This window comes from Cetorhinus maximus, chromosome 7 (genome assembly GCF_964194155.1).
Source record: "Cetorhinus maximus chromosome 7, sCetMax3.hap1.1, whole genome shotgun sequence".
NCBI classification, from domain to species: domain Eukaryota; kingdom Metazoa; phylum Chordata; class Chondrichthyes; order Lamniformes; family Cetorhinidae; genus Cetorhinus; species Cetorhinus maximus.
Window position 1 is genome coordinate 107,077,582 of NC_135885.1, and position 12,303 is coordinate 107,089,884.

The 12,303-nt window shown below is 39.7% G+C and overlaps 1 protein-coding gene across 1 annotated transcript in view; it reads left to right on the forward strand.

Moving 5' to 3' along the window:
• The first annotated feature begins 837 nt into the window (after window positions 1-837).
• LOC144682964 (nectin-3-like) overlaps window positions 838-12,303 on the forward strand; it is a 303,215-nt gene continuing 291,749 nt past the window's right edge. Inside the window, exon 1 of the mRNA XM_078545896.1 lies at window positions 838-1,400. Coding sequence (XP_078402022.1) covers window positions 1,343-1,400 — 58 coding nt within the window. The 5' untranslated portion in view covers window positions 838-1,342. The remainder of the gene's footprint in view (window positions 1,401-12,303) is intronic.

Sequence of the window (12,303 nt, forward strand, 5' to 3'; positions counted from 1 at the left end):
TAATAACCTTGTTGAACCAGGAGAAAGCATTTCACAAATGCAGACCAAAGTAACTCACTCGCACAGTACACACAGCATTGCAATATTCCGTACAGTGAAATATCACACTAACAAGAATTCTACAAAACATTGGATTCACTGGCTTTGATCATTGCTTCAAAACTACAGTACTGTAATGAAAAATATATTACATGGAAGTGCTTGTAATGCAGTGACTAGTAATTTCAGTGCACTGACAGATTTGTAGGAACTCAAATTGAGGTGTAAATACTGATATTAAATATTTAAATTTTGCTAAATGCAGATATGAAATCTAAGATATTTTCATATATTTCATGTGGATTTACAAAATGTAGACAAGTTACAGAAATACATCAAAATAACTATGTAAAAGCTGCATAATTCATGTTCAAAAGAGCTGAGTCCATTCCGATACTTAGAATCTAATGAAAAACATTAACATTTTATTCCAAACTACTATTTTATGTCTTATGCGGTCGTTATTACATTTTAATCATGACTACATTTTTCAAAAATGCCTCGAATTTTGGCTAGCCTTCTATTCCGATTTTAGGAAGTGGGTACATTTGCATTTTATAATGCCTGAAGTTCACTCCTTCAAGGACCGAAGGACGATTCCCAACACCGTGGCACCCATGTAGCGTCTCTTCTACAGTTAGAAACATTTCTCCAAATACTGCTCGACATTGAGAGACATTCACCGGACACGACTTTGAAAGACATAACAAACGTGGCTGAGGTTGCCAAGCACGCTATGCAAAAAACTAAATCTCTTGTGATTGCCGAAAGATCACCTTTTAAAGGGGGCATGCATTTACTCGGGTTGATACGTTCTCTCACCCTGAACGAGGGCATATTTTGTGGACGACCGCTGGCAGCAATGTTACAGCCGATGCGTGCAGAAAGCATGCTCGACTGGAACAACCCAGACAGGATAAAGGAAAGGAATGGGGCGCGATTGACGTTTCGATAGCAACTTTGCAATACAATACCACACACACGCGCGCGCGCACAGGAAGAGGAAAAATCCCGCTGAAGCTGAGCAAAGGAGTGTGAGGCAGCCAAACACACTGTGCGAAAGCGTGCGTTTGTCAGTAAGGGTGCGGTCCGGGGGTGGGTGTGTGCATTTGTTTGCTGTTGTGGTTGGCGCTCCCTCCCTGCCTCCCTCAGCTCTGTGCTGCAGACTCGGAGTCCCGGAGCCGGGGCGCTGTCTCTGTCTCTGTACCGCCCGCCCGCGCGCGCGGCGGTGCCAGGCTCGCTCACTCATTCGCTCGCGCTCTCTCTGGTCGCCAGGCTCCGGCTGATCTGGACTAACTCAAAGATGGCGCGGACCGAGCCTCCAGTACCGTTACTGCTCTTGATGCTGATTCTGTTGCCGGGTAAGGACCCGTCGCCGCTCGATGTGTGTGTGTGTGTGTTTTCTTTTAAATTATTTACTACGTGCTGCCTGGTTTCATTTACTTGACTTATCCCCAAGTCCCCATCTTTCTGTCGGAGTCCGGACACAAAAGTTTCAGATTTTTCGCTGAGGGGAAGTGACAGCGGCTCTGTACCCCCACCTCCCCCCCAGCACGAAAAACACAACCAACTTCTCTCTTTTTATCGAGTTTAGTCTATGTTCAATTAATTGAAATCTCCACTGCAATTTCTGCCAGCTGAGTTTTTAATCTGATAACTTTTTTTATTGTGTGTATGAGAAAGGAGAATTTGAGTTTTTAAAACATTTTGCATCGAGTTCTTTTTAAATGTGTTTAGTCGGTGTTTGATCTGTTTTTATGGTTCTTAGTTGTGGTTTATGAGGTTGAGGTTTGTGGTGGTGGTGGGTGGGGGCAGGCAGGTAACCCAACCCGGTGCCATGGTGACCGCGTTTTCCTTTTACAAAAAGACAGCGGTTTGTTCATTACCAGATTGACTGCAAATCCCGGATTGCAACGTACTCTGGGAAACTAGTATTTACTGTGTTAAAATACCTATTACTTGGATATCACTGGATTTTTTTTTGTTATAAGACTATTGTCTCTGTTGTCTCTAGAGTAAGTGAGTGCCTGCATATTGTAATCGTTAAAACCAAGTATGTCTTTATGTTAAATTTGTACTTGGCAGAAACTTGACTTTCTTTGGGAATAAATCTTCACCTGAAGTACTTTTGAAATAACTGAAATTAGAGCTCAGAAAAATCTTAATTGAAGTACAACACATACCTCGAGTTCCACATTTTGCAAGGTGTTTATAAAATGGGCAATACGTTTACATTGGAATGCAATGAACAGATTTGTGCAAAGTTCAAGCACGCGGTGAAAACTTCCTGCTAATGGGCAAGGTTTTAGATAAGATATAGTACCTAGTCAATGAATTGAAACAAGGGGTGTACTGTAATGTTCAAACCATAATTGCAGTTGTTCCCTTATATCAAACCATTTTGTTTGTCCTTCTGATTTGACTATAAAGTAAATTCACACAGGAGGTACTATATCTATTGCATCATGTGCAGAGCTTGAGTCAGCTTATTTTTAACTGTAGATTTGATGCTGCTTTTATTAACATTTTTATGTTTGCAGTTAACAACCAAAGTAGTACATTGCCATAGTTATATGAACGTTTGAAAACAATGCTCAGATTTCCCTGCCTACCTCTGTGTATTACAACTGGCATGATTGGGGCATGCAAATATTCACATACACTGAATCTGTTTAGGTGTGCTGTGACAACTTTAAAAATTTTTTCCTCCTTTGTCCATTTTAACTAAATACTCAATACATTTTATGTAAGAAAAAAAGGAGTGAAAGGAATTGCTGATACCTTTTTGTTCAGTTAATTTTTCAACTTTTGTTGTTGCACAATTAAAACTTGAATTTAGCCATGTTTTGCAACTTGTGTACCAAATGGATTTATCATTAGCGAAACTCAAGAAGTGGGACCTTCATTTTCGCAGCTTTTTTTCCGCAATGTTTCTCACATACAAGACGTCTGAATTTTTTATGAGCTTGAATATAAGTGGACACCAAGGAGGAGTGGGGAAAAGGGTTAACTGAAAGACTGAGGGGAGGGCAAAGGCAGAATGGAAAAGAATTTTTAAAGGACTCCAACTCTATCTGTGTCATTGAATTGCACAAACCAACCAGGTCATTGCCCATGCGTTTCATGATTTTTAGCACTCTGTAAACCTCCTCCTTGTACAAAAGTGGCAGACTTCCGCAAAATTAGGCATTTGCTGAGTTTTTTTTCCATGTAGAAAATTGACTAATGAAATGATCATATATTATAAAAAGGGGCAATGCGCAGCTGGCAAAGTGCTGGTATAAACCATCAGTTTAGTTAAACACCTGTGTTCAAACTTTTGGCCAGGCAAAAACAAACATACTCTGCTTCCCTATTTTTGGGAACATTGACTTTTTTCCCCCCAATGTTGCTATTGTAGGCCCAGTATTTATAAGGAGTCATGCCTATTTGTGCCAGATAAGTCTTGTGGAATGCGATCTCCTAGAATACCATACTTGTAGAATATTTAAAACCAAAAGCACTCCACTTATCAGTAATGACAGGAAAATTAATTTCTGCTTGTACTTGTTGGATTTAGCTATTTATGATATGTTGCAAATCCTTTGGAAAAGAAATATCATCACTCTGTATTGATATTTTAGAACATGCTTTGGGAATTGCATTATGCAGCAGGATTGATTTTCAAAGAATCTGATCTTGTTCCAGTAAACAGTTAGAGATGGTACATTGAGTAAAATCAAACAGCTGTGATGTAATAAGTCATATAGATATGAACAGTGACAAAGCTAGAGTCCACTGGTAAGGTGCCTATGCAGAATTTTCATTAGTTGTACAAAATTGTTTGTATTACATGCCCTAGATCAAATATATTTTGTTAAAGCTTCACAAAATGAAACACAGTTTGGTGCTAGGTCTTTATTGACAAATGCAAATACTTTAGTTACTAAAACTCACTGGGCCTCGGCCACAACACGTAATAATGAAGTGTGTATTTAGTAGTATGATTTCAAATTTAGCTGCTCTAAAGTATTGCCGTAGCTAGGGGCCATTGGGACAGACAGGTTTGCTGTTGTTTTCCCTTTACACCTGTTGGTGATTTTTGGATTGATTCCTGCTGACAGACTTTGTTGGGACAGTTGTTCTGTAAGCACAGCTGTGTGGATTGATTGCATGCAAACCTGCTCCAAAATGTAGTTTCACTGCAAAGAAAAAGTTTCAAAAATATTTGAGCTATGCACACTCTGTAACTTGTGATGGAGAAACTCTGTTGACCATGTTATTACTTGAGTTAATTATTATGCCTCAAAGTTACATTTTACTAAAAGTATGAGAGTTTCTAAGAGATATGGGGTCTATTACAGTTAGTAATTTTCCAGAAGGTAGCACTTCTTTGCTTAATTGTAGTAAAATTGAAAGAAAACTGATTAGGGTTTAATGCTTAGCTTGTGCGGATATATTTTATTTCAAACTCAGATATTTTTTAACCTTCCATTAAGCATGAGGTGATGGTTTCTGAGTCACTGCGACATATATGTTCAAATAGAGAGCTACTGTTTCACCTCAATTAAATGCCTCATTAAAATCATTTGCCGGCAGAACTTTAAGACTGGAGGCTTTTTAGACTTTGATAACTAATTTGTAATTTTCATGACACATGATTACAGGATTGGGGGTAGGCCAATCAGCCCCTTCAGACAGTTCAGACATTTAATCAGATCACACCTGATGTTTTAATAGATTTATAAAAAATAATTGTTTTTGAATCTAAATAACGAGTCTTATCTTTTAGCTTTGATTTTGCCAATAAGCTCACAAAATAACAGAGAAGGAATCTCAATGTTGTTCAAAGGGGTGCTTGTTTATGTTGTCACTAGAACCAGTATTATTCGTGACACAATTGGCAACTTTTATACTTTACATACAGCTAAGTTAAAAAAAATTACTACCTCCAAATAAACAATAAGCATTTATATTTGTAAACCAAAAGACCATCTTTTTAGTGTCACTAGCTCAGTGGTAGCACTCTCACCTCTTGAGTCAGTATTTATAGATTTATGCTTCACTCCAGAGACTGGAGCACCTAATCTAGGCTGGCACTTCAGTGCAATGCTGAAGGAGTGCTGCACTTTTGGAGGTCTATCTTTCAGGTGAATCACTAAATGCCCATCTGGTCTCGAGTGAATTAAAAAAATTCCAGCAGGGTGGGGTGGGGGTGAGTTCTCCTGATGACCGGGGCAACAGGTATCACTCAATCCCTGCCACCAGAAATAAACAAAATATATGGTCATTTGTCTTACTGCTACATCTGAAGCCTGGCTGTGTACAAATTGTCTACGGTATTTCCCAACATTATAACAGTGACTGCACTTTGGCATATCCATTGTGAAGTATGCCATATAGGCACAAGTTTGTCCTTTTATTGGTACATTCAACAATTCTTGCTGGATGGGAGATGAAAAGAGCTGTAACCGCTCTATCCATGTGCCTCTTTTCTCCCCTCCCCCTATTCAAACATCTTCCTTCCCAGGAACTCCAAAAGGTGGGCTTTTAAACTCTGGTTGCTCAACCGTTAATCTTTGCCTTTTCAGTTTCTTTTAGCTTTGTGTCCTGCACTGTGATCTGTCCTTTTTACCTATACTTGTATAAAGAAAAATAATTTTGAACAGAAATACAGTGCATTACAAAACGATTTCGAAAGCTTTCATCAAAATGAATAGACCATTTGTGTTATTTCACCTGTTTTTGTAATATATACAGATTTTCAGTATGTTCAGAAATTCAGAAATCTATCCTTGCATTGCCTAACTTTTCCTCTCCTCTTCTTACTCACCCCTGCCCCCCCACCCCCCAGATACCTTAGATTTTGTGGGAAACCACCTATTTATTATTTGAATGTATTTAGTTAAAGCACTTTTATTTCCTGATTGTCTTTCTTACCACACACATTGTATTTTGATGAAGGATTAGATTTATGGCATTGCTGTTTACTATCAGCTTCTGTATTGGTTTCTTCATATCATCTTTCAAGCTATGGTAGTTCATACCAATTTCATCACATATCTTTTTTAAAAAAAGTGATTTGTGAGCTTAAAATGCTATTTTAATCTTCTCTTGAGCATTCACAACCCATTTGAGTTTTTTTCATAGTGACTTGGTTGAGTAAGCATCTTATAATTTACTGTCATTTATCTGTTATCTTATATGTAACCTTTGTTGAACACAGTCATTTTAACCTATTGGTGCAATGATGAGGGGAGACTGCTGAACTAATGCACTTCCAGAACACAGGAAAAAACTAAATTGCAGACAAGCATTTAAGTGATACATGTCCACAAGGGAATTTTAAACTAACCATCGACATCATTGGATTGGCACAGTTGTAATTTACAGCAAGCTAGGTTCGGAATTTGGACTTTTTCCCAACAATTTTCTTATGTTCGTAGCTTATGTAGGCAGACCATTCCTTTATTGAAATCAAATTTAAGTTTTATCTTTGGCTGTAACTGTCACCCAGCCTTCAAAGTTAACCTCCAGTAAATTGCTTAACGCAGAACATGTTGGATGCCAATTACAATTTCTATGGAAAAAGAACATGGGAAATAAAGTATTTGGATCACTTGTCCATCATCATCCCACTCCTTAGACTTTCCTCCTAAATTCTATCCCAAAGTTCGACTTCACATGTGAGGCTCTTGTAGATTTTTGTGCATAACATTGAGGTCACTACATAGATTTCCTCATCCTCAACTTCCATTTCTCTTTGCTATTTGCCATCACTTGTTTCTCCACCTCAACCCTCAAAACAGCTCCTTTGTGCATGAAGCCCACTACTTGTTCCCTTGATCCACTTGTGCCCTTGTCAATGAAACTTCACTTCCTGAGCCAACAACTTGCAACTACATAGCACCCTTAGTGTCGAAAAAGATCAACGCCATTTCACAAAAGGTGTAATCAAATAAAATGGACACCAAACCAAGGAAATGATAAAAGGAAAGCAGACCAGAAACTTGGTGAAAGTGGTAGCTTTTAATGAGCATCTTAAGGGCAGCAAGTTAAGTCTAAAGAAAAAGGGATTGATGGAATGAATTGCACAAATATAGGTCTAAGTGGCTGAAGGCATAGACCAATTTGGGGTGTAGTGGATGCACAAGAACCTAGAATTGGAGGAATGCAGTGTTCTGTGGGTTTGGTTGTTATACTCTTCGTTACAGGAATGTAGAAGGACAAGGGCGTGAAGGGATATAAACAGGAAGATGAAAACCTTCTTGAGGGCAATTACGGATGGGTAATAAATGCTGGCCTAGCCAGCGATGCCCACGTCTCATGAATGAATAAAAAAATTTTAAACTTGCGGCATTGGGTTACCAATCTAGGTGAGCAAAAACAGGAGTGATGGATGAGGTGGGCTTGCTGAATGGCATAGAATCCAGGAAGCAGAATGTTAAATGAGCTGCGCTTTAGAGAAGATGGAGGATGGTAAGCTAGCTAGGAAAGCATTGGAATAGTTGAATTTGGCAGTGATAAAGGAATGGATGGGATGAATAAAGGAAGAAGTGAAAATTTGAGGTCAGCTTAAGGGGCAAGCTCTGGAGTCATTGTTGACTCAACCATTAGTTAACCTTACTTATGTAGTTCGCAACAATAAGCTTTGACTAAGCACACATTACTTGATTGTGGTGTATACAGAACAGGCTTGATTTGTATGAGAGAAAGGAGATCAATCTATATGGTACAATGGAGTAGTTTTGGATTTCTCCAACTCACTCTGGAAATCCATGCTCCGTTACACACAATATTAAAAAATAGGAGCAGACGTTGGTACAACTAGGGTGATAGAGAGGGCTTTAAACTAAATAATCGGTGTATGGGATCACATGAGGGAGATATGGTAAATTTAAGGGAATGGACAAGGCAACAGAGCGAGGGAACAATATGGATAATGATAACCAGTGTGTGGCAGGAAGGGACGGAGCATATAAATGAGTACATTAGCAGCTAAGGCTAGAGTTTGCAAGGATGTCAAAAAGAATAAAGGCTCTATCTGAATGCACGTAGTATTCGTAACAAAATGGATGAATTGATAGCACGAATAGAAATAAATATATGTGAACTGATGGTCACTTTGGAGATGTGATTGCAAAGTGACCAAGGCTGGCACTTGAACATTCGAGTATTTGACATTTCGGAAAGAGAAGGAAGATAGGAAAAGGTGATGGCACAGCTCTGTTAACTGAGGTTAACATTAGTACAGTAGTGAGGGATTATCAAGATGTAGAATCAGTTTGGGTAGAGATAAATAGCAAAGGCAAGAAGTCACTTGGAGTAGTTTATAGGTGCCCTTACAGTAGCTACACTGTAGGACAGATTATACAGGAACAAATAATAGGGGCTTGGTGAGAAAGATACTGCAATAATGGGTGATTTTCATCATCTTATAGATTTGACAAATCAGGTTGGCAAGGTTAGCCTGGAGGATGAGTTCATGGGGGGTATTTGGGGTGGTTTCTTAGAGCAGTATGTTCTGGTCCCAAGCAGGGAGCAGCCTATTTTAAGACTGATAATCTGCAATGAGACAGGAGTAACTAATTACCTTGTGATAAAGGAGTCTGTAAGCAACAGTGATCATAACATGATGAATTTCACATTAATTTCACAATTTGAGGGTGAGAACTGTGGGTTTAAGTCTAGTGTCTTCAGCTAAAAAAGGCAATTACAGATTTGGATTTGGATCTGAGGACAGATTTGGCTAAAGTGAACTGGGAAAATAGGTTAAAAGATAGGACTTTAGAGATACAGTGGCAGACATTTAAGTAGATATTTCATAACTCGTCAGTATATATTCCACTGAGAAAGAAAGACTCCAAAAAGGGTGTGTTATCCATGGCTAACTAAGGAAGTTAATGTTAAGATCAAATTGAAAGAAAAATCGTACAAAACTGTGAAGATTAGTGGCAGGTCAAAAGATTGGGCAATTTTAGAAACCAGTAAAAAAAAAGGCTAAGAATGAGGGAGAAATTAGAGTATGATAGAAATGTAAAAACAGAGTTTCTACAAGTATTTACAAAGGATAAGAGTAAATAAATTGGGCACTGGTCCCTTAGAGGGTGAGGCTGGGAAATTAATAATGGGAAACAAGGAAATGGCAGAAGCGTTGAACCGTTATTTTGTACCTATCCTCACTGTAGAAGCTACAGAAAACATCCCACGAATACCTGAAAATCAAGAGGCAAAAGGGAGGGGAGGAACTGAATACGATCACTAGGGAAAAAGTATTGGGAAAGTGGTTAGAAGTGAAGGCTGACAAGTCCTCTGGACCTGATGGCTTGCATCCCAGGGTCCTAAAAGAACCTAAAAGGCTGCAGAGATAGTAGATGCATTGGTTGTGATCTTCCAAATTTCCCTAGCTTCTGAAATGGTCCCAGCAGACTGGAAAATTGTTAATGTAACACCTCTGTTCAAGAAAGAAGGGACACAGAAAGCAGGAACCTACGGGTGAGTTAGTCTAACAGCTGTCACAAGGAAAATGCTAGAATCCACTATTATAAAGTTATATAGCAGGTCATTTAGAAAATCATAATACAATCAGGCAGAGTCAACATGGCTTTGTGAAAGAGAAATCATGTTTGATTAATTTATTAGAATTTTCTTGAGAAAGTAACAAGGTGGATAAAGGGAAACCTGTAGATATGGTATACTTGGATTTCCAAAAGGCATTCGATACGATGCCCCACAAATTTAAGAGCTCATGCTGTAGGGGGTAACATATTAGCATGGATAGGGGATTGGTTAGCTAACAGGAAGCAGAGATTAGGAATAAAAGGGTCCTTTTGGGGCTGGCAAACTGCTGCTGGTGGAGTGCCACATGAATCAGTGCTGGGGCCTCAACTATGTACAATCTTTATCAATGAAGGGACCGAATGTATGGTAGCTAAATTTGCAGATGACACAATGATTGGTATGAGAGAAAGCTGTCAGGAGGACATAAAATTTGCAAAGGGATTTGGATAGGTTAAATGAGTGTACAAAAATTTGGCAGATGGAGTATAATATGGGAAAATGTGAACTTGTCCACTTTGGCAGGAAGAATAGAAAAGCAGTGTACAATTTGAATGGAGCAAGACTGCAGAACGCTATGGTACGGAGGGATCTGGGTGTCCTGGTACATGAATCGCAAAAAGTTGCTATGTAGGTACAGCAATTGATTAGGATGACAGATGAGAAGTTGGCTTTTATTGCAAGGGGAATCAAATATAAAAGTAGTGAAATGTTGCTATAGTTGTACAGGGCCTTAGTTAGATCACATCTGGGGTACTGTATCCCGTTTTGGTCTCCTTAAAGTGTATAATTGCATTAGAAGCAGTTCAGAGAAGGTTCACTCGACTGATCCCTCTGATGAAAGGGTCATCTTATGAGGAAGGGTTGGACCTGAATGCATTGGAATATGGAAGAATGAGAGGTAACATATAAGATTGTAAGCGGACTTGACAGAGTGAATGTTGAGAGGAGATCCCGATGTGGGGGAGTCTAGAACTAGGGGACACAGTTTAACAAATAGGGGTCTCCCATTTAAGACTGAGATGAGGATTTTTTTTCTTTGAGGGTCATTAGTCTGTGGAATTTTCTTCCCCAGAGAGCAATGGAGGCTGGGTCATTGATTATATTCAAGGCTGAGTTAGCTAGATTTTTGATGTCAAGGGAGTCAAGGGTTATGGGAGGCAGGAAAGTAGAGTTGAGGCCACATTCAGATTAGTCATGATCTTATCGAATTGCAGAGTAGGCTCATTGGACTGAATGGTCTACTCTTGCTCCTAATTCTTGTGTTCTTGTGACCATATGGCCCAACAAGTCTGCTCTGCCATTCAGTATGTTGATGGCTGATCTTGGGCTTCAACTTCACTACCCTGCCCGCTCTCCATATCCCTTGATCCCCTGAGATACCAAAAATCTGAGCCTTAAAATATATTTATTGATGGCACATCCATAACCCTTTGGGGTGATATGCCTCTGTTTTCTATCTTAAAGGTACAAAGCACATAAGATTTCATGATTTATCTGTTCTCAGTCTTATCAAGAGCAACTTATTTATGCAAACCATTTTGGTTGCTTACTTCAAAAGTATTTCCACAACAAAGGCTTCCTGATCTATCTGTTCTAAGATTCTTTAACAGGAATAATTTACTGACAGCTTCCTTACCTAAATATTAATGCTACACCATAGTTAATAAATGTTTATTAAACTAGTCAATAAAATACCAGAGTACCATCACTATTCACGACTGGATGTGGCAGGATTGCAGAGCTTAGATCTGATTTGATCCCGCAACCAGTGGATCGGATCTAAGCCCTGCAGTCCTGCCACATCCAGTCGTGAATGGTGGTGGACAATTAAACAACTTGCTGGAGGAGGAGGCTCTACAAATAACCCCATCTTCAATGATGGAGGAGCCCAGCACATCAGTGCAAAAGATAACGCTGAAGCACTTGCTACAATATTCAGCCAGAAGTGCTGAGTGGATGATCCATCTCGGCCTCCACAGGTCCCTAGCATCACAGATGCCAGTCTTCAGCCAATTTGATTTGCTCCATGTGCTATCAAGAAATGACTGAAGGCACTGGATACTGCAAAGGCGGTGGGCCCTGACAATATCCTGGCAATAGTACCGAAAACTTGTGCACCAGAATTTGCCACGTCCCTAGCCAAGCTGTTCCAGTACAGCTACAACACTGGCATCTTACCTGGCTATGTGGAAAATTGCCCAGGTATGTCCTGTACACAAAAAGCAGGGCAAATCTACCCCAACCAATTACCGCCCCATCAGTCTACTCTCCATCATCAGTAAAGTAATGGAAGGGGTCATCAACAGTGCTATCAAGCGGCACTTGCTTAGCAGTAACCTGCTCACTGACGAGTTTGGGTTTCACCACTCAGCTCCTGATCTCATATACAGCCTTGGTTCAAACATGGACAAAAGAACTGAACTCCGGAGGTGAGAGTGACTGCCTTTGACATCAAGGCCACATTTGACCAAGTATAGAATCAAGGACCCTTATCAAAACTGGAGTCAATGGGCATTAGGGGGAAAACTCTCTGCTGGTTGGAGTCACACCTAGCACAACGGCAGATGGTTGTGGTTGTTGGCGGTCAGCCATCTCAGCTCCAGGATATCACTGCAGGAGTTCTTCAGGATAGTGTCCTTGGCCCAACCATCTTCAGTTACTTCATCAATGACCTTCTTTCCATCATAAGGTCAGAAGTGGGGATGTTCGCTGATGATTGCACAA